Raw genomic sequence first — 21,431 nt, forward strand, 5'->3', positions numbered from 1 at the left:
GGTCTCAGAGTTCTGCAGAGAGCGGTCGTCTCTGGTCTGTTCCCAGACACATGGAGGGGCTGGTGTGTGCCTGATTCTGGGGCTGGGGGCTCAAGTGGGCCAAGGAGAGAAACCTGGCTGCCTTGAGCTAAAAGGCAGAAACCGGGGACCCAGAACAAGGCCTGTTCCCATGTGCCTGGCTTGCACCTGTGACCCCTTCTGCAAGCCCCGCTCACCTTGAGGAGCGTGGGCTGCCTTTGGGTGCCCCCCTACCAGCCTGCAGTGCTTTCCTTGACTTTGCCACGGCCCTTCCCTGTGACCAGGTGTCAGCTCCGATGTCACCTCCCTGTCAGCCTCCACTGTACCTCCGTCTTTGCTTTACAGCCTGAAGCATCCTGTTTGCCAGCCATGCGCACGTGAGCTCTGAGGGCAGCACCCCTCCAGCTGGCTCACTTTCCCAGGGGCTAGCACTGGGTCTGGGCCCACATTTGGGGGTGCTTCCGGGGGAAGTGGGGGTGACGTCTGCCTTTCCTCCTTGTGTCCAGCAGCTCCTCATCCTGTTCATGGCATCTGAAGACGATGACCAATTTCTACCTGGTCTTGTTCTACACCACCCTCATCATGCTCTCCAGACAGGTGCAGCCCGGGAGGCCCCTCTGCTTGGAGAGAGGCTGCGGGTGGGTGGGGTGAGGGCGGCCTTGGACTTGGAGCCGCACATAAGACATAGTCCTTTCAGGACGTTCTGCTCCTGGGGTCAGGGGTCCTAAGTCATCAGGACTTGAGTGACATTTAATCGTGTGGGTCACTTGAGGATTGCAAGTCTCGGCTGACGGGGGTTTCAAGGCCACCACAGGGCGGCTCTTGAGTTGGCAATGTCAGCCAGAAGCACAGGGAGGCTCCGTGGCCCCTGGGGTTATGAGTGTGCTCTGCCCTCGCTCACTGCGGCCAGGACTCAGATATCCCCCTGTCCACAGATTGACTATTATTGCCGCCTGGACTGTCTGTGGAAGAAGAAGTTCAAGAAGGAACACGAGGAGTTTGAAACAATGGAGAATGTGAACCGCCTTCTTCTAGAGAATGTCCTGCCCGCGCACGTGGCCGCCCACTTCATCGGTGACAAGTTAAATGAGGTGGGGACAAGAAGGGACTAGTCACTCTGGGCAGGGAGCCCCGAGGCACGGGTGTGGTTCCTGGAGGGAGGGTGTTTTCTGTACTTGGTCCCTGTGGCACTGGCCTCACCGATGCTCCCAGGAGACTGTGTGGCATTAGCTGTAAGAAAACAAGCTTCGGAGTCAAGAGACCTGCGTTCAGGTCTCACTGCCCTGAGCCTTGGTTTTCACATATATTAAGTGGGGCTGATAGTACTTGGCTGGCAGAATCGTTGCAAGGAGCACACGTCCAGGTATTTGTAATCCGGACCATCTGCTGATGAAAACTTGCATTTCTACCAGTTCTGTGCAGCAGTTTCCTGTCTATGGAAACTCAGGCCCAGCGAGCAGAGAACCCAGGCCTCCTGACTGTTACCATTTATACCCGGGGGTTCTCAAGCCCAGCTGTGCAGACACAGGGGACCTAAAGGAGCCCCAAACCAACCCGAGTCCCACCCTCCTCAACAAACTGATTTAGAGCCTCCTGTTTTGTAATGGTCCCCAATTGAGTCTCATGGCAGTCAGGTGGAGAACCTGCTCAGCCCCTCCCGCCCCCGCCAAAACCTGCTCCTGGAGCATGAGGAGGGATTGGCGCCCCAGGCTGCCCGCCGCCCTGCTCCCAGGAGGCCGGGCGGCCATGGGTCCTGTGTCTCCCCCTCCCCCAATCCAGGACTGGTACCATCAGTCCTACGACTGCGTGTGTGTCATGTTTGCATCGGTGCCGGACTTTAAAGTCTTCTACACAGAGTGCGACGTCAACAAGGAAGGGCTGGAGTGCCTGCGCCTGCTCAACGAGATCATCGCCGACTTTGACGAGGTAGGGTCTCCACGCAGCCTGGAGAGGGCGGGGCGGGCCCGGAGCGCCCCGGGCCCAGCTAACACGTGCACTGCGGCTCCCTTGGGGGGAACACACATCACACAAATTATGAAAGGTACACACACATTTGCCTTTTCTGTCTCTTCAGCATGTAATGTGTTATCTTCTCTGTGATTGGCAGCTTGCTTAGATCTAGGTTGTAGAGTTGTTGGATTTCTTGCTTAGCCTGTGCTGGCAGTCTGTTGCAGAGTTAGTCACTCAGTTTGGGCTTAAGTCTTAGCTGCAAATAATCTGCATGCCTGTGTAGACTCTGTTGAGTAGTGGGGTGTTTGCATCTTAGTAGGAATTAGACTGGGCTTCCCTGGTGGCTCAGACAGTAAAGAATCTGCCTGTAGTGCTGGAGACCTGGGTTCGATCCCTGTGTTGGGAAGATCCCCTGGCGGGCATGGCAGCCCACTCCATTATTCTTGCCTGGAGAATCCCCAGGGACAGAGGAGCCTGGCGGGCTACAGTCTGTGGGGTTGCAGGGAGTCGGACACGACTGAGCAACTAAGCACACAGGAATGAGACCAGATGAGAATGAAAAAGATCAGGAATGTCAGGGAACAAAGGAGCAGGGAGAGAACCCAGAGGTTGTGCCCACCTGTATGGAGGTGTGAACTCAGAGGGCAAAGGCCCAGCGGTAGAAATGTTTGCGTTTAGAAGTGGTGGTGGGAGAGGACCCTACCCCTTCTCAGGACCGGGGACCAGCCCAGGCTGCGGCCCTCTTGTACGGCCCTGCTTCCCTTTGTCCTGCAGCTGCTGTTAAAGCCTAAGTTCAGTGGTGTGGAGAAGATCAAGACCATCGGCAGCACGTACATGGCCGCTGCGGGGCTCAGCGTCCCCTCGGGGCCTGAGAACCAGGTACTCGGCCACTCTTCTGGTCTCACGCCGCAGCCCCAGAGGACGGGGAAGTGAGCACAGTCCCAGCCCGACACTGTGCTTGAAGGGGCGCCTCTCCACACTCCCTCCTTTGAGGGAGGGGCAGAGGAGCTCATGGCTCAGCCTGACAGAGGATCTGGTGGAGGGGTCGGGACAGGGGGCCCCTTGCCAGGAGGGGAGTCTAAGTGGGTGCTCGGGTCCTGGACGCCCTGTGGAGGAGGCTCAGTTGGTACAGCTCTGCCTGGCAGCGGCCCCCCGTGGCTTTCACACCCAGGCTGGCACACAGTGCTCCTCGGGTCAGGGTGCTCTGGAGGCAGGAAGACAGGGCAACGCTGCCCACGGCCCCGCGTACAGCGCTCTGTCCCGCAGGACCTGGAGCGGCAGCACGCCCACATCGGCATCATGGTGGAGTTCAGCACCGCCCTGATGAGCAAGCTGGACGGCATCAATCGGCACTCCTTCAACTCCTTTCGCCTCCGAGTCGGTGAGGCCCTGGGAGGGACTGCGCTGGGGCTCAGGGTGGGACTGTGCAGCCCTGCCTCCTGGCAACCCCACTCAGTTGGGTGTATGTTGCCATCTGTTTAGAAAAACTTTAGAAATCCCTCTCTGATTTTACAACCCAATGACTGGGCAATTATTCTTTCCTTGTGTACTACTTTTCTTTGAAGGCTTTAAGTAACCAGGAATATATATTGCCACGGGGAATCCACAGTTGTAAACAGGTGACCTTAAATATCCTGAAAACAAAGCAAAATTATTAACCTAAGTGGTCCCTGATAGCTAATACAGTCAGTGCTAAAGCCCATTTACTGTTTAAGAGGTGATTAGCAGATACAGATACAGTAAAGCATCCGCCTGCAATGCAGGAGACCTGGGTTTGGTCCCTGGGTCGGGAAGATCCCTTAGAGAAGGAAATGGCAACCCACTCTAGTGTTCTTGCCTGGAGAATCCCATGGACAGAGGAGCCTGGCGGGCTACAGTCCATGGGGTCACAGTCAGATGCGACTGAGTGAGTAACACACACACAGCAGATACAGGAAGTGTTAACACTGGACTCAGGCTCCACATCGTCAAGTCTGAAAAGGAACTGCCGGGGAGCCCTCCCCTCGCATCTCAAGTGCCATCTCCTGTCCCAGATGCAGGAAGCACCGTCCCTACCTTCATTTTAGTGGTTTTGCCAATGCTTTCTGTGGTAGCTGGGTGGATTCTGTAGCCCTATAGCTGGAGGCTCTGTCTCTATGATCTGCCAACTGTAAATATCTTTAGGCATAAACCATGGGCCTGTGATTGCTGGAGTGATTGGGGCACGAAAACCTCAGTACGACATCTGGGGAAACACGGTCAATGTTGCCAGTCGAATGGAGAGCACTGGAGAACTTGGAAAAATCCAGGTAAAAGCTCACCTGGGGAAACCTGTGCCCAGTGGAGGTGAGGGAGCCTGGGCTTTCGGTCTGCCAGGGGATTCTAGCCACCAAATTCTGGAGGGAAACCAGACCCTGTCGGCCAATTTCTCTTTGTCCCTCCCACAGCAGGTCTTCCTCCTCTGAGGACTTAGGCTTCTTTCCTTTTCAGGTTACTGAAGAGACATGTACCATCCTCCAGGGACTAGGGTATTCCTGTGAGTGCCGCGGGCTGATTGACGTCAAAGGCAAAGGTGAACTGAGGACTTACTTTGTCTGTACGGACACCGCCAAGTTCCAAGGCCTGGGGCTGAACTGAGGGCTTTCGGTAGGTGCCAGACATGCTGGAGACCCATTTCCTTCTCTGAAGCAAGCCAGGCGGAAGGCCCAGCCCCACACCAGGCACAAAGGCAGTCCAAGGGATTGGTCATCCCCACCTGAGCAGGTGGCTGTGCGTGCGTGGCCTCCTTGGACTTGCACTAGGGGACCTGTCAGCTTGGGGCGATCACCCGGCCTTCCACACAGGCAGCCAGAACCTCTGTGCTGTCCGAGTCTGCAGGGCAGCCTCCAGCCCAGCAGGGAACAGCTCATCTGTGGGCCGTGCACTCATCCCCCAGGTGCTGTGGAGGAGGCCTTGGGGCGTGACCTGGAGACCCCCCGCCCCGCCACCCACGGCCTGTGAGCTCCACGTGCGGAGCGTGTCTTTTCTCGTCCAGGATGGGTGGGATTCCTTTCCCCCCAGCACACCAGCTATAAGAGTGCACACTTCTCATATAGGTATTCTGGTACATGGAGTTGAAAGATTGTTTTACATCTACACATGGGTTCAAACAATAGGGAGAAAGCCCCACAGTGGACACTTACTTCTTTTCCTCTTTGGCATGTGTCTGTTTAAACATGGATACATTATGGAGGTGTCACCCTCTAAATGGCTTCTGAGACGCTAGATAAATTCTCTTCCCTCCGGTGTAGCCTCTTCCTTGGTGACCACGGACACGCAAGTGGGACCACTGCCCCACGTGAGCTCACGGGGTCAGCTCAGCCATGGGATGGAGCTCCAAGGAGCACTCACAGCAAGGCAGTGAGTGGCAGAGCCTTGGCTTAAATCAGACAACTTTTAAGCCAGAATTAAGTTTAATAAGTGAAAAGCCTTAGAAAATAAGGTGTAAGCTCTCAGCTCTTCCTTGACTCCTCATGCATTCCCGAGCGCCCCCTGCAACCTTGCAGTCTGTCTTAGCTTTATACTGGAAAGGAGTGGCGTCTGAGAGAACCTGACGGGCTGCAGTTCTCCCCTTCAGTCATCACAGCTAGCTCTGAGAAGGACCTACTCAGCATCGGCATGTGCAGAGGTTCCCGGATCTGGGAAGCCAGGCCTCTCACAAACAAGCGCTTGGATGTTCTGAGCTGACTGAATCCAGGCAAGTGAAAAAGCCAGGTTTGTGAGGTGTGGTGTCTTATAGCACCTCAGCTCCAAAAGAATCCAAAGAAGTCAATCTGTGTTTTAACATGAGGAAAGACCAAACTGCCCATTCCCTTTTCTGAACTGCCTTCACTGCATTATAACCAGAGTATCTCCAGGGTTTCTAATACAGCTGAACTTCACTGTATAGCAGGCATTCTAGCCAGAAGTCATCCATGAACTCCCCTGAAATTATACGGAAAGTCTTGCATTCATGAGGCTTCAAAAGATGACACGGCCTTGCAGACAGGTGACTGAGCAGCCGAGTTTGCCTGGGACGGGGGCGGTGGAGTGAGCCGGCACCCCAGCCAAGGCAGGGAGGGGACGGGAGCCGCACCTGCTGCTGGCCGGTGCTGGGTGCTGGGGGTTGGGTGGGCTGGTGGCAGCTCTGAGGCACCCCGTGAGACTGGAACAAGAGGAATGAATCAGGAGAGCTTGCTGTCCTAAAGGGATTTCATGGTGAAAACGCTGCTAAGGGAGATAAACCTTACTTAAATTGCCTTTCTCACACACCAATTCTTCATCTAAGTACTACACTGGAATCTCTACCCTTGAAATCAGGAGTGACTGGGCTTTCCCCGGAGATCACGAAGGTTCTGCCACTGGTCCAGTGTAGACACACCAGTGTGCTGGGCCTCTCTGAGGTGGACGTGCTTCTACTCTTGCAACATACAAATTACTGTTTGCCTCCAGCAGAGAAATCCCAATTGGGAGTTTAAAAAATAATTGGTTACCATTTATGTATTTTTCTTTCACTGTGCTCAGATAAGAATAATATTAAGTTTTGAATTTCTGACATTCAGATCATAGTGTATTATAACTGACCATAAAAATCACTTACTTTTTATAAATTCATTTTCCAATTACCAAGTCATTTGTTCAAGGTGTCATTTTGCTTTATGACAAGACAAGTATTTTTCCTAACACTGACCTTCTCTATGGGTCAGGGACAGGCTTCATATCTCTACGAAGGTGGCCTCACTGATGCTAGTGAAGTTTTCTGGTTTCCTTAAGAAAATCTCCTAACAGAAAAGATCATTAACCACTGTATACATTGTGTACATGTATAGAGGTATGCTTTGAGACAGTACATGAAACGACTAGGGGTTATTCTATATACTGAATATTTATAGATCTGTAACATTTGTTTCAAAATGTTATATTTCATTTTTATAAAGTACCAGTGTTTCTCTTTTGTTTAGCTTTTCATAGATTAAATCAGCAATCTGGAAAACCTGACTGTCCTGGAGTGTTTTGAATTTAAATCTTTTCTTGGTCTTTGGGAACTATTTAGCTAAATAGATTGAAAGTTTTAAGAGTTGGTTGCTGCCTGAATTATATTTGAGAGACAAACTCTAAAAAGACGTGATAAATATTGATAAATACATATTTGAATGGATTCTTTAATTCTTCTGGCATATGCTTTCAAGTATGTTTTTGAAAGATTAGGTCATCTTAACTCTCTTGAGAGATTCAATTTTCCTTCACCCTACTTGTTAAATGTTAGTTTTCAAAGTCAAGAAAATAATAAAACAGCTTCCAGCCTGGGTGTTTTACACAAGGGCTCCGTACAGTCTGAGTAGGGTCTGAAACTTGATTTGTTCCCTGAACTAGGTTACCTCTAGTGCCTGGTCATAGAAAAGGACCACGTATCATTTCCTACTTAAATAGTTAAACTGCTCAGGAACTTAACCGTTGCCTTTCAGATAAAGTAGATAAGTCTCAGTTAAGGGGGCATGGCAGAGTCATAGGTGACCTGTTGAAAAACAGTAAATAGCAACATCAACTTTCCTTAAGCTTGGTGATTTCCTTACATATTCATGGACAATTGAGTTTGATTCCTATTTGGCTTGTCCTTTTATTATACTGGGAAAACCCCTCTACAAATGGCAAAAATAAACCAACAAGGAACACCAGACAAGTTAGTGCTGTGAAACTCCTGACATGGTTTTTGTTTTGCTTTTGTGGTGGGAAGCCCTGGTCCTCCCACATAAGGACATCGTCCTCAACACGTATGTGGGGGACACGCTAGTAAATTCTAAAGTTGAATTTGTTTTCATGGTGTAACAACGGGAATCTCACTGGATGGTAATTTTAAAGAAGAGCTCTCAGTTGTGGTCCTGCCCGTGAAACCTAAGGAAGCAGCACTATCCCTCCTCCGCAGGAACACTATCCCTCCTCTGCAGGAACTCTGCCCAGGCCCACCCATCCACTCTCTGCTCGGCGTTCCAATAGGTCCAAATCATTCCTTCCTCACAAGGCCACTTTTTGAATAAATCCTCGAAGTGAAATCTGGAAGTCAGGAACCATTTGGTTATAATTTCCTTAAGGAGAAGAAAGGCAAATATGGGAAAATGAGGGATTTCAATGATTTGGGCAACTTTTTAATGGATGGTCAGGAAAAAGGCTGTTTTATTCTCCAAGCTTTTCTCTATCACTTCCTCCTCAGATTCAGCCCCAGGGAAGGGTGAAGGGGTAACTCAGCTGATATGTACAATACAGCTCATGGTCCAGGTTCAGCTTTATTACCTAATAGAAGTTCAATCTCTGGAACATTAAAATTAACTGTTCCAAAGTTTTTAATTAAAAACACAATTTACAAATATTTAATATCTTCTGAAAAGCATTTCCAAGTAATGAAAAAAATATATACATAATATATAATCAAATACCAGATAGATTCAAATCCCATCAGGTTCACACTCAGTAACATCAGTCTTTCTAGGTTCTTCAAAATCTGAAAGAAAAAAAAAAAAAAGGCTTTATTTAGCACCTTTTTTCCTTTTAATTAAAAAGGGGATGTGACAGTAAAACAGAGTAACTGTTGACGGCCCTTCTTCACTATGTTCAAGGTTAAAGACTAGGCAGGTGTATCACTATAGTTTTTTTTCCCCGCAAATGTGTGAGGTCTTTATTCCTTAGATAAGATGGAAAGAAAACTCGACTAGTTCACACGTTAGCATCAGAGACAACAGCTTTCAGATGTTGCTGGAGGCAGAGGACTGGTGTCCCCTAGCCCTCCACTCTCCCAGAGACACAGGCACGCACCTGCCGTTAAATCCACAAGGTTGTTTGCAATGACCGGGGAGGGGACGGAAATCCCCATCGCTTTTCGGACTCCGTATGTGCTTACAACGTCACCTGGAGTTACTTGCTGTGCAAGTTCCTTAAGGTTATTGGTCACTTGTTCAGCTAGGGGAAAAAAAAACAACAGAAAGAGAGTTCAAGGTACTGAAATGTGCTTCCTTTAGGTAACTGAAAAAAAAAAAAAAGCCCAATAAACATGAATACAGAAAATGAACTGTCCATGGTGTTCCCTTCAGTGTTACTTTAGAGTGGTATCACTACTCAAGAAATGCTCCCTTTAAGCAGCTTGCTTCTCCAACCAGGGGCTTCCCTGGTAGCTTAGACGGTAAAGAACCTGCCTGCAATGCAGGAGAGCCCGCTTCCATTCCTGGATTCGGAAGATCCTCTGGAGAAGGGATAGACTACCCACTGCAGTATTCCTGGGCTGCCCTGGTGGCTCAGATTCTAAGAGGTACCACATACCAAGATGCATTTCTCTGTATGACGGACCCAAGAGACAGATCATGTTGGGAGGGGGTCTGGTGCTCAGACGCTCATTCTGGGCTTCCTGGAGCTCTCTGAGCAGTTTGGTGGTCTCATCAAGTTTCCTCTGGAACACTTCAGCTTCTGTGAGAAAAATAACTTATTAAGGACATCATGGACCTCTTGTATCTGATCCTGTGCAATAAATTGAATACTGTGCTCTGGGGTTTTGCCATTATTGCTTAGTCCTCTCTCCTCAAAGGAGTAATCCCCCCTACATCAACACCACAGACAGGCTTTACTGTTCACTGAGCTTGGCCAGTCACCATGTTCCTGCAATGAATGGCTATGCTAACCTGTGCTACTTTGACATTACATCTTGCCTGCCTGTGTCAGGAAGTGTTTCCTTCAAATCCTCTGGAGACACTCACCTTCAGAGTCAAAAACTTCAACCGGAGCTCCGAAGTTTGTTACTGCTTTCAGTGCTGTAAGCTTGTCTTGATTATTGGAGTCCAAACGTCCTGTTAGTTCAACTTCTGTAACCTGCTTAAAAAAAAAAATTATCTGAGCTTGCTAAGCCCTGACAGTGCTAGAATGAGAAGTTAGTAAGACAGCTTGTGTTTATAAGCCAAGTTATTTCACTTGTTTAGAGTTATAATTCTGATGCCATAAAAACCTTTAAAATGCCACTCCTAAATCCTGGCGCAAGTGTCCCTAAGCTCACACTTCTTGGTAATGGAATGGTGTGTTTTACACACTCTGTTATTTGCTTCATCGCCACTCTAATGATGAAAGCCTTGTCACTGCCCTTTTGGTGACTGTGATGGTGCTGCAGTTTCTGAGGTTCACAGGCAATGTTTTAGTCCATACACTGGCACTCCCTCATGGTAGAACTTGAACGTGAGATACTTCCTGGGTTCTCCTCCGGGCCTCAAAGTCAAGCTGTTACTACTGCATGGGAGAAACAAAATCCTAAAATGGGTAGTTTTATTTCTGGAATCTCAAGACTCAGAATTTCCATAACCCCAACACTGGTTTTTAGGAAATGATCAACGGTGACAATGAGTAACCCAAAGTTAATGGTTCCATTTACACTCTGGTATTGCACTCTGAGCTCAGACACGTGGGCTAAGTGTGGTGGAGAAAACCCTATCAGTACATACTCGGGTCTGCCACCTCAGCTGGGCCCTTACAACTTGACTCAAAACACTTCTCACCCAGCTTTCCTTCCCATTCTCCAGCTTTCCTTCATTCTTTCCTGTTCACCATGTACATGACCTTGCCTGGCTCATCTTTCTTGGAAAATGACATGACTTTTTAAGTACCATCCACATTTGCATCTATCTTTACTTGATCTCCCATCTTCAAGTTTTCTTTCCTGTAAAAGGCTTACAACTCTGTGATCTAAGTCATGTAACTCATGGCGTCTTTATCTTGTCGCCACCATTTTACTGAAATTACTCTGATTAAGGTTACAAATGACACGTCCTAGAGGGCTTCATGCAGCACCTCACACTGCGGGACTCTTTCCTGCATGACTCTGCCATGCTTCTCCTACCTCAACCATTGGTCTTTCCGAGGGTTTTTGGCCTTTTCCTTATGTGTTCTGTGTTCTGCCTGGACAATCCCATTCACTTAATACCTACAATAATTCTACCGTGTCACTAATGACCTCTAGATCAACACACCTCCAGTGATGTCCCAAACCACACTCACCAGCCCTGAAACCAGATCTCTCTCTCCCTGATGAAGGCTGCTCCTTTCCCTGTACATCTGAGGTGAGCTAACAATGCTAGTATCTAGCTTGTGCATCAGGCCCTATCAATTTTACTTCTACTGTATTTTTCTTTATTGTACATCTTCATTCTCTTCCATTACATTGTTATCTAAGCAAAAAACAACTAGCTTAAGTCCCATAGCTTTTCACTGGTCCGCTCCCTCCAGCACCCCCTTCTCTTCCACATCTAATCATAGCAGTCTCTGAGGAGAAAAATCTCAACTTCTTAGCACTGCATATACAACTTGTCATCTGCTGCTCCTCTCTCCTGGCACCCTGGTCACTCACTTGCTGGGTGCTCTTCAGCCCTGCCTGCTCAGATTATGTCATTACACATGGAGTTCTACCCTCTTCATACACCTGGCCCTGTGCTGGGAGAACCTTGTTCATCTTTCCAGACTTTCCAGTTCATCTGGAAGCCTCTCTGTGAGGGCCTCACCAACCGTCCAAAGCAGCTGGCTCCTCCAGCCTGTGTTCCCACAACATGGACACGTACACTGTACAGTAACCGGCTGCAGCTCCCTCGTTCACATGCTTGTCTACCCCACTCACTGCTGCGACCTTCTCCACGGGCAAAAACAGTTCTTTGATTTCAGGAGATAATAAATATTTTGCTTTTAAAATAAAAGCTTTATCATTTAGGCTTTTTATCTTATTTGCCATTTAAATATTTCTTGTAAAGAAACGAAATATAATCACCTCCATTTCTTTTGCTGTGTCAAGTATCCTAGTCTGGCCTTCATCTTCAGGAGATGACTATAAGGATAAAGAAAAACACTTTATTAAAGAAAACATCAGGTGGCTAAAATCTCTGACAAACAGAAGACAGGAGAACTCCTAGTGTATTCTACATGAAGAGGCAATATTCTCAAACAGCAGCAGATGTGTATAAAATATTCAAATGCTACAGAGAAGGTGAAAACTTCCCATAACCCTAGTCTTCAGAGATAATGCGTATATAAACACATATATCATGTGCAAAAATCAATGACGATCTGTTATCTTGAAAGGTTATACTGTGATTTAACTGATTTCTAGTTTTAAAAAATTATAAAAACTGTATTCCTTACATATAACTTCTGTCTTATTTTCTAGTATAAATTCTGAGAAGAGGAACTGCTGGATCAAAGGGCAGAGACATTTTAAATTTGAAATATACTGCTGTATCAACCAAATGAAAGATAAGCAATTAAAAAAAAAAAGATAAGCAATTTTAGTTCAAGACCTTTAATTAATTCAGATTAATTGATGGGAAGTATACAGTAAAAATATTTCTGAACTGATGTAAAGCTGAATGTTTTTTAGGTGATGTAAAGAAAGCAGTTTTGTGCTAAGATACAAGACCGTACAGCAGTTCTCACTGAACTTCAGGCACTGACTCAGCTGTGCTGACAGGCCGCCCAAGGACCAGCAGGCACAGGTACAGTGAAGGCAGAGTGCACAGCAGCTGCAGGCCGAGCCACCAGGAAGAGTCATAACCCCCAGAAGATGCAGGGATCCTCTAACCATGGTGACACGGACATTCTGGAGATCAGCTCTCCTCTCCACTGAACGAACATTTTCTGGTTCTCATCTTTGAGTCACGTCTCTGAATTACCCTGGATTATGAACTATGTCCAACTGAACTGGAGCTAATTTACAAGTGTTAACAAAAGACAGCAATGAGGAAGCTTTTTACTTTTTTACTTGAGGCTCCACCACTGTATTATTACTACATAAGGAAAAGGACATTCCCTATCATTTTAGTCAACTCAGTGTCAAGCCGGTGAGCCCAGACTTCCTTTTTTTGTTCGGGTACATAACACAAGCTGACTTCTGGGTTATAACCCCAAGTTTTGATTTCTACATTTCCAAGATGAGGAGATAAAGACAATCATCTGGCCCTCACAGATCCTGGTAGCCGAGTTACTTGTTTCCGTTCATTGTCCTCCACCCATGGACTCCACCCGGGCTGGGCTGTCTTTTCAGTGGAATGGAGTTCAGCTGCCACACTGGTTAATCCCATGGTTTCATAACACTGATGACTAACACTGGAGAACCAATGATAAATCACCCTGTTCTTTAGCAGCATTCTTACCGTCTCTGACTCCTGCAGGGTTCTAGAATGTCCTCCTTTTGTTAAAACATCCAGTAAACTATCTGCCATAACATATGGATAATCTTGGCATGTGGCCAAAAACTCATGGATGCTGGAAAAGAGTGTTGGGAAAGTCACTTTCATATAAATGATCTCCACTGGTGTTCTTCCTATTACAGCCAACTGTTTAATTAGATGCCTTTAACTTACACCCACGATGTGAAACTTTCCATCAAGACAGAACACAATTATACTTACATATTTACCAGTGATGGATTTATCATCATGAGAGAATTAAGCAATATCAAGAACACCATGAAAAGGAAATGCTCCTGGGGGAAAGTTCAAAGAAAAATAAGATCTCGGTGATGGTGGGGATGAGGGCTCAGTCAGTGGAATTCTTTGCTTCTCTCTCTTCACTCCTTCCCTAAGCTAAGTTGCTTCAGTCGTGTCCGACTCTGTGTGAGACGGCAGCCTACCAGGCTCCCCTGTCCTGATCGTATTTGCCTCAGGGCTCTTTTATGTACTAAAACACTCTCAAAGTTACACCTCCGGGTTGGGCTACACTCTTTGGCAGCTCCATTTGGAGGTCAAATAGCCTCATAATGTCCAAAATTGAATTGCTGGATCTTCCTCCTGAAGTAGTCCATCTAAAATCTTCCCTCTTAGTAACAGCAATGTCATCTTCTATGCTTCATCTAAAACCCTGGAATTCTCCATGACTTAGTTCTCTCACACCCCATTTTAGTGAGTCAAGAAATCCTACTTAGGCTGATGCCTGGAAAATACGGCACCAGCAATACCTTTATGTGGAATGCATGGATGAATGAATAGTCGAGAAAGGATTTATTCAAGCTGGTGAGAAGAGGTCTAAAGGATACAAACGGCTTGATCTGAAACCACAGTCACTGACTTGTAAAAACACTGCCACCACTACCACCATATGTATACAAACGTGAACAATTCCCTCTTTTCAGAGAACCAGGAAACTGCTTAATCTACTGGGTTACAGTCTTACACATAATGAAAGTTTACAAAATTCCACTGCCAAGAAGGAATAACCCAAGCTAAGCCCAACCCAAGCCAGAATGCCAGTAAATCAAGACGGTATCTCATTATGCTGATGCCATGCAAAGTACCCAGCATCCTAAACAAGAGCACACAGTTAGCTTCTCACAGAAACATGTGATGAGGGCTGGTGGAGTGGAACTGCCAGTCTACTGGGGCCTGATGGGTCAAACAGGCTTGGATGGGGGTCGGCTTTGGATCAAACCAGGTCCTACCTATCTTGGGGAAAATGTGCGCTGGCTCTGACTCTGATTTGATCCCCCACAGCGATCGAATCTGGAACAGCTCACTGATGCACACACATGTTACAATGAAGCAGGTGGCACCCCAACATTCTGAAGCGACAAGCTCCTGAATTTTAGTAAGCGGAAGTACCAAACAGCTTCAAAAACATATTTTTGAAAAATACTGCAGATGCCAACATCAGAAAATATTAGGAAGACACATGCTTTCTTTAAAATATTTACTTTCCATTAAAGAATGATGATAACTAAGGGTCTGTTAATTGTCAATTAAAAAATTACTGAACACATTTCTTACCATTTGAATAACTCTGTAGGTCTAGCAACAGATCCCTTATGTGCATCAGTGTTTTAGGACAATGCAGCTCTCAGAGTACCAATGAATTGATGACTCACCTGAAATCACTGGGGAGATCAGGGTCTTCCCCATAGGTTGAATAGATTAAATCAGAATCGTCCTTGCTGATATTTGCAAACGTGGAGTCATAATGTGGTGCATAAGAACTGTAGGGTCCGTAACTCAAGTATAACACTGTTGATGAAAACACAGGCAGAACCACAATACTATTCTTTAACTTGTATGTCAATCTATTTTTCTAATTATTAAAGATTATTCCCTTCTAACTTTGCTACTTCACTGACTGGCAAACAAATCCAAGGTAAATTATTTTCTCAAAAATACATACTTATAAGTCACAACTCTAGTGAATCTTTTCTCACAATGGGGAGGGGAAAAACAAGAAAGAAAACTCATTCTGAATATTAATACTGATTTTTCAGTTTCTTCTTTAAAATATCTAATTAATGTTGCAAAAATACCACAAATAGAGTTAAAGTAATGGTAATTATGCTTCTTTTCCTCAACTCCTTGAAAATGAGAAGAGAAAAAACTTTACTACCACATGGGAGCCTTACCTGGAGTTACTTTGTTCCTTTTATCTTCTTTGAACCCCTGCAAAGTATTCACTCCAGACTGAAGTCTTCCAGTTGTCATCCCCAGTCTCACAGGACAATAACCTGGTTCTAAAACATAAGAGTGAGCATGGTGGAGATGGCTCATGTGGCAGTGACCCCATGGTGCTCTGCAGAGTGCCTGTGGACACACTGCTTCACGACATCCACCTGACTCCGGGCAGCCCTTACTATATCCATATATATATATATTTTTTTTTTTTTTTTTTACCCATTTTTAACAAAAAAAATCTGAGCTGAGAAAGGCAGGAATGTAGCCAGGATCCAAATCTGGTCCTTTTCATCATACTCTGCAGTATCCTCGTATTCTTTATAATCATGTTGCACTTCACTTTAAAAAACATTTAAAAGTCGGACCTTTCAGTGTTAAGATGATGGAAGTAAATCAGGAGAAAAGGTCAAGTAAAAGAAGGGGAAATCCCTGATTAAAGACAAGAATTCATAATACATTCAGGATAAATTAATCTCTACAAGAGGCAGACTTGTACTGCAGAGACGAACAGCCTTTAAAGACGAAAAGCCTGTAAACCAGGCATGAACCCCTGTAATGATGTTGGAAATCTGTGATATAAGCATAAGAACAGAGAAGGATGGTGTCAGGAGAGAATGTGGTCTCTAACAAAATCCAACAGAAAAGACTGTTTTCTTCTGAAGAGCTCTGGTTTCTGTAACAAGACCACCCTGGAATAGAGTCTACTTCCACATGTGATCAATGTGACAAAGTAGAAGCACTTGTGAGAAACTCCAAACCTCTGAACAAAATCTTCCTTCCTTGGTAAGCATCTGGTGTCTTAATTGGTACTAGTACCTCCAACCAGGAGGATGAAGCTGAGACGCGAACAGGGGTATCTTCCACCTTAAACCAGTAAACTGGCCTCCTGGGGAGGCAGCTGTTGAGTGTGAGGATCAAGTCAGTGTTGGCCGCATCTGAAAATGTCTACAGGAGCTGGAAACCCCAAAAACCAGACCAAGAGCAGAGACTAGAACCCCAGGTACAAAGAAAGGGGCAGACCTTTGTGCCTTTTAGAAAGGTTTCACCTAAATCAACTTAGCTGCATCTCTTATCACCAAATTTTCATCACTGATAAATCAGAAAGAGCAATGTTCTCAATCCTGTGGCATTTTCTATGACCCAAGACCCTAAAAAATTCTACTATGAGAAGTTCACATAAAAGTAAAAAATGGAGCCAGAGCGAAAAGAGCAAGTTGTAGGTAGTGGCGGCAGCAGCAGTGGGGTGTGGGCAGCGGTGTCGCAGGGCCACAGCCACGGTGGGGGCGGCTCCTCTGGCCTGAGCAGCAAGGCCTGGTCTATGGACTGTACCTCTGCATCAACCTGGAATGGCTGCAGGGCCTCACAGGATTTTTTTTTTTTTTCAAAATAAATAAATAAATAAAAAAGTAAAAGAGTTTTGTTTTGAAATCACAGCACCAGTTCCTTTCCTTCTAAGTCAAGGAGCCTATTAATGTTCTCCTGCTTCAGCATTTCAAGAGTGCGCTGCAGTGCTAAAAGGAAACATCGACAGGCTGGCATCAAGCTCTTCTCTGCTTCAAGGTTTTTTTTTTACTTGTTATTCCCCAGTCCCTTACTCACCACTTTGGGATCAACCTAAACATCTCTTAAGGAAGCAGTCTTTGACCTCCAGACACTGTTACTACTCTACTGCTCTGTTCCCCTGATGCACTGATTCATGGTGGACAGGCTACCTCTTGATTCTTTTTGTTATTCTTTCCCCACTGCACAGAATGTAAGGGAAAGGACTTGTCTGTTCCTGTTTCGTTCCCTTTTACACCTAGCTCCACCTCCAGCTCCTAAGACAGTGCCTTCCTCATTGTAAGTAATAAATATTGGAAGCTATTTCCTGGAATCTTGTCATTATTCATTTCTGTATCCCCAATTATCTCCCTCCTAATGGTAGTAGGACGTTATTTATAAACATTCTCATGCTTATCACAACATGATTCCCTTCAAGATAAATGATACATATTTCCCATTCTTACCTCAAATTTCAAAATATTCCCTCTATTTCCATTAAAATATCATTTGAAAAAATAAAAGTATGACTGATGTTCTAAAACAGTGATTCCTAACCTTTATAATCTATCAACCATGGTGAAAGATATCATGTCATTTACTATATATTATTTCACTACCATTAAGGTACTACTACATGGCATATATATTCATTTTATTCCCTAAAAAGTCTGTTAAATTTTATTATGCCATAGTCTGAAGGTTTTGAGATATTGCCCGAGTCTTTTTGAGGTATCTCAAGAAGTGCCAGTGTCTCAGGGCTAGAAATGACTGCCTAATATTTTGGGTTTGTTAATGGTGGGTATGATAGTACAGGTATTTAGATATATTTAAGTCTTTTTTCAGGTGGACCACATTTTTAAAGTCTTTATTGAATGTGTACAACACTGCTTCTGTTTTACGTTTTGGTTTTCTGGCTGCAAGGCATGTGTGATCTTAGCTCCCCACCCAGGGACTGGACCCGCACCCCCTGCATTAGAAGCAAAGGCTTAGCCACTGGACTGCCAGGGACGTCCTAGGCACTTTATGTTTTAAAGAAAACTTGATTTTGTAGTACTTAGTTTGGGATGAAATAAAGTAGGCTGGCTGTTAGTATGAAGTACAGGATACCCAGACAAATTCTTTATAGATGATGATAGTTGGGTTTATCAACATTCAGACTTGCTCCTCTAAAATGTTCACCAGGGGACTGCTCTTTGCCACATTAGCATCAAGTCCATGTGCGGTCTAATTCTGTGAACCCACCTCCTACAACAGGATCCACAGGATGGAGAAGTCCCAATGTTGTTGTTCCATCTGGTTTTCTCCTTTCAAATTCACACTGCAAAGACCCAAAGTATTCAAATGGCATGAACTGTTCTATATATGATACATATGTATGTTGCTCACCAGAAAACCTCACCTTAGTTTAGTCAAACTAATATTACACGTGGCTATCATCATACTCATATCAACTTTCACATATGTATACAGGTGCTGATGGGTTAAAGAAATAAAGGTTAGAAAATCTCAGAATTTTAAAAGAGCTGCGTGGGTGCTTAAGGCCACCAAGTTCTGTTTAAACTGTTAAAAGTATACTGAAAACCAGGAAAGGGAAGTGACTTACCTAAACCCATGGATTAATTCATTTGGTTTTAGAACCAAGGTGCTAAACAACATGACTTCAAAAGACCATGTATGTTTTCTTTTCATCTTAGAAGTATGTGGTTCATTTTCCAACATTTGAACACATTAATGTCCCTTAAAAAAACCCCAAACCGTTCTAGCCAGTAACAGAGGATAATATGAATTATGTACTTTAAAAACAGGTATATTACTACTTTTTCTTCTGTGAGCGCTATCCTGAAGAGCTCTATGGCAGATATGGATTAAAAGTACACAAGCAACTTAAAAACTAAAAGTTTCAGACAACCCGAATCAGTAGGTAATGAAAAGAAAGGAAAAGCTCCATCACCTGACTATTAACAAGCCTCCTGGTCAGCTTTCCTCCAGATTCCTTAACGATGCGGTCAATCTGCTCCTGCTCTCTTTCTAAATTATTGCTTTTAAATTTATCTTCCAGCACATCTTTGTCTTTCCTGAAAACACACATTAATACTAAGTAAAAAAAAAAAAAAGAAGAGGAGAAGATGAAAACATTAAAATGTAATTCTAAATATGAATACAACCAAAGTGGAGAAATGTGTGCTACTGACACCAATTAAAACTTTGTTCCCTAATGACCTGGTAAGGGGCCCCAATGACACACAAACACTAAGGCAAGCCAAGTAGTCGGTCAGTTCCCTCCCGGTGTTCAGTATTATTTGTCCTACACATTTTTCTTAGTATATTCATAAAAATGAACCATATCTCAAATATATTTTAAAAGCAGAGGGGTGCACAATTTGTTTTACAATTTGGTACACTGAAGTCCAACTTTTAAAATTTAAAATAAACATATATTACAATGTATAAATCTTAGAAATATAAGAAAAACCTGTCACAGGTTCACGTCGTGCTGTATCAGCAGAAGTCCCAACCTGCTAACTAAACCCCTCTCCCAGAGCTGACAGCGAGGTGCTGGGAGTCAGGGCAGGGAGGCAGCAGCTGAGCGGGATGGACACATTACGCAACTGAGTCAGGCCACATCAGCTGATGGCTGGAAGGACCGTGGTTCACACTGCTCCTACCAGCTGACGCTGGGTGGAAAACATGCACACATCTCAGAGACAGCCCATCTGTTTAGAAGGCAGCTTTAACTGTGCTTAGGCTTAAGTACGGGCTCGACTCCTTTGTGGAATGAGGTAATGAATATACAACTTTTTCTTAAATAGCTCCATTAATATAAACTCACTGTCAGCATGAGTCCCTCGAGACTATTTACTGGTTTTAAAACGACTTCCCTACAGAATAGACATTCAGAACTATTTTCTGAATTGTGTTTAGACAATGACAAACTGTGCTTTGTATGAGAAAAGGGGTGTCAGATCATCAAAATGGACTTTGACAAAACCCAACCAACCATGGACCCAAGGCAGGCCCCTGAATTGTATTTTCTCCCCTTACTGGCGTGGAAAAGACAGCTTAACCGTAATATTCCAAAGATTCTTTACTTTTTATTTTCCTTATTGGGGCTCTTGAAGCCCTGTGCCTCAGCGTCTCCAGCATCGTCCCTCTCTCTTGGCCAGGAACCGCTGTCCTCCCCACTCTGTGAGGTGTCTGTCCTGTCTCTCTGCTTCCGACTTTTCTGCAAGTCTGCCATGAAGTCTATGCTCTGCTTCAGGCTCTGAATTCTCTCCTAAAAATATTCAGCAGTATTCTTATTGTATATTTGCCATTCATTTGTAAAGTAACGCATTTTCCCCCATAAGAGTTTACACTTATCCTGTCATTAATTAGGGAAGAAAAACAATTAAATGTAATCCTACCGAGCAGAATAGTTAGGAACCAGGACAATAAAGTCTATTCCTTAATTCAGATGATTTCCAACATAAGAGAATGCTTTGCAACTTTACTGCATCGTCAAAAAGTTCACAGGAGAGAACGTGTGAATAAAGACTAAACCTTCTTAGCAGTAGTAAATATGAAGTTTAGTAGAATAGTGTGTGAAAATTTCATATTTAATAAAACAGTTCATCTTCTGAGATTTATGAATTATTAGATATTTAAAACGAGCATGTGAATATGGGAAGATCTCTTACATTCTGGCATCCTGGGATGGTCACTGAGGACTGGCATTTTTCTGTGTGAAAACACGCCTCAAAGAGAAAAGGCTGCTAGCAGAGTTTCTTTTTAAGAACACATAATGTTCTAACCAAAGAAGTATTGTTTCTATTCTGTGAAACATGTGAATTTTCCATTGCATCCCTTACGGTCTGTGGTTTCTGGACAAATGTTAAAGAGGCAGACTTGTTCCTAGCAACTACTCTGCCTTTTAATTCTGTGTTGTCAATAGACAAAATATGGAGTGTAGTCTCCTACATAGCAACAGTAGGGAAGACTTCTACAGAGTAACAGAAACTAGAACTGGAAAGGACCAGAGGTCATTCAGATAAGAACAATGTAGCCCAGAAATGCTAAATGACTCAACTAAGGTCTCAGAACCACTGACTAAGAGCAGGCCTCTTGGATCTCATGATGGGGCCTTTTCTCATCATACTCTGCTGTGTTAGCAGTGCAGATTGTGACAGCCTCAGGAAATGGACCCTGCTAATTCTACTGCACTATAGTTTTTAATTATATTAAAACATATATGATATATATATATAAATACATATATAACATACAAATGCTGCTGCAGAGAGAGAGTGCACTTCCCTCATAGCTCAGTCAGTAAAGAAGCTGCCTGCAGTGCAGGAGACCTGGGTTTGATTTCTGGGTGGGGAAGATCCCCTGGAGAAGAAAATGGCAACCCACTCCAGTATTCTTGCCTGCAGAATCCCATAGACAGAGGAGCCTGTCAGGTTACAGTCCATGGGGTTGCAAGAGTCAGTCACAACTTAGTGACTAAAC

General features: G+C 44.8%; 2 protein-coding genes across 15 annotated transcripts in view; one reads left to right on the top strand and one right to left on the bottom strand.

Annotated features, from left to right (window-relative positions):
* Positions 1-6,958, top strand: part of ADCY7 (adenylate cyclase 7) — a 63,207-nt gene extending 56,249 nt beyond the window's left edge. For 9 of the 11 annotated variants that reach the window (XM_061387133.1, XM_061387138.1, XM_061387135.1 and 6 more), the window contains 7 exons: positions 525-615; positions 954-1,109; positions 1,798-1,944; positions 2,743-2,847; positions 3,235-3,349; positions 4,132-4,256; positions 4,438-6,958. In XM_061387133.1, coding sequence (XP_061243117.1) covers positions 525-615; positions 954-1,109; positions 1,798-1,944; positions 2,743-2,847; positions 3,235-3,349; positions 4,132-4,256; positions 4,438-4,584 — 886 coding nt within the window. In that variant the 3' untranslated portion in view covers positions 4,585-6,958. The remainder of the gene's footprint in view (positions 1-524; positions 616-953; positions 1,110-1,797; positions 1,945-2,742; positions 2,848-3,234; positions 3,350-4,131; positions 4,257-4,437) is intronic. The other 2 variants (XM_061387144.1, XM_061387143.1) reach the window with 1 other exon arrangement.
* A 599-nt stretch (positions 6,959-7,557) lies between these two features.
* Positions 7,558-21,431, bottom strand: part of BRD7 (bromodomain containing 7) — a 45,635-nt gene continuing 31,761 nt past the window's right edge. The window contains exons 7-18 of one of the 4 annotated variants that reach the window (XM_061387146.1): positions 20,033-20,217; positions 18,895-19,018; positions 18,186-18,261; positions 15,353-15,460; positions 14,834-14,969; positions 13,128-13,239; positions 11,750-11,806; positions 9,705-9,819; positions 9,274-9,417; positions 8,773-8,916; positions 8,397-8,461; positions 7,558-8,016 (exon numbers count right to left, since the gene is read on the bottom strand). In XM_061387146.1, coding sequence (XP_061243130.1) covers positions 8,406-8,461; positions 8,773-8,916; positions 9,274-9,417; positions 9,705-9,819; positions 11,750-11,806; positions 13,128-13,239; positions 14,834-14,969; positions 15,353-15,460; positions 18,186-18,261; positions 18,895-19,018; positions 20,033-20,217 — 1,257 coding nt within the window. In that variant the 3' untranslated portion in view covers positions 7,558-8,016; positions 8,397-8,405. Of the gene's footprint in view, positions 8,049-8,227; positions 8,462-8,772; positions 8,917-9,273; positions 9,418-9,704; positions 9,820-11,749; positions 11,807-13,127; positions 13,240-14,833; positions 14,970-15,352; positions 15,461-18,185; positions 18,262-18,894; positions 19,019-20,032; positions 20,218-21,431 lie in introns of those variants that run through there. The other 3 variants (XM_061387147.1, XM_061387148.1, XM_061387145.1) reach the window with 3 other exon arrangements.

The sequence above is a fragment of the Bos javanicus genome, chromosome 18, assembly GCF_032452875.1.
Source record: "Bos javanicus breed banteng chromosome 18, ARS-OSU_banteng_1.0, whole genome shotgun sequence".
NCBI lineage: Eukaryota > Metazoa > Chordata > Mammalia > Artiodactyla > Bovidae > Bos > Bos javanicus.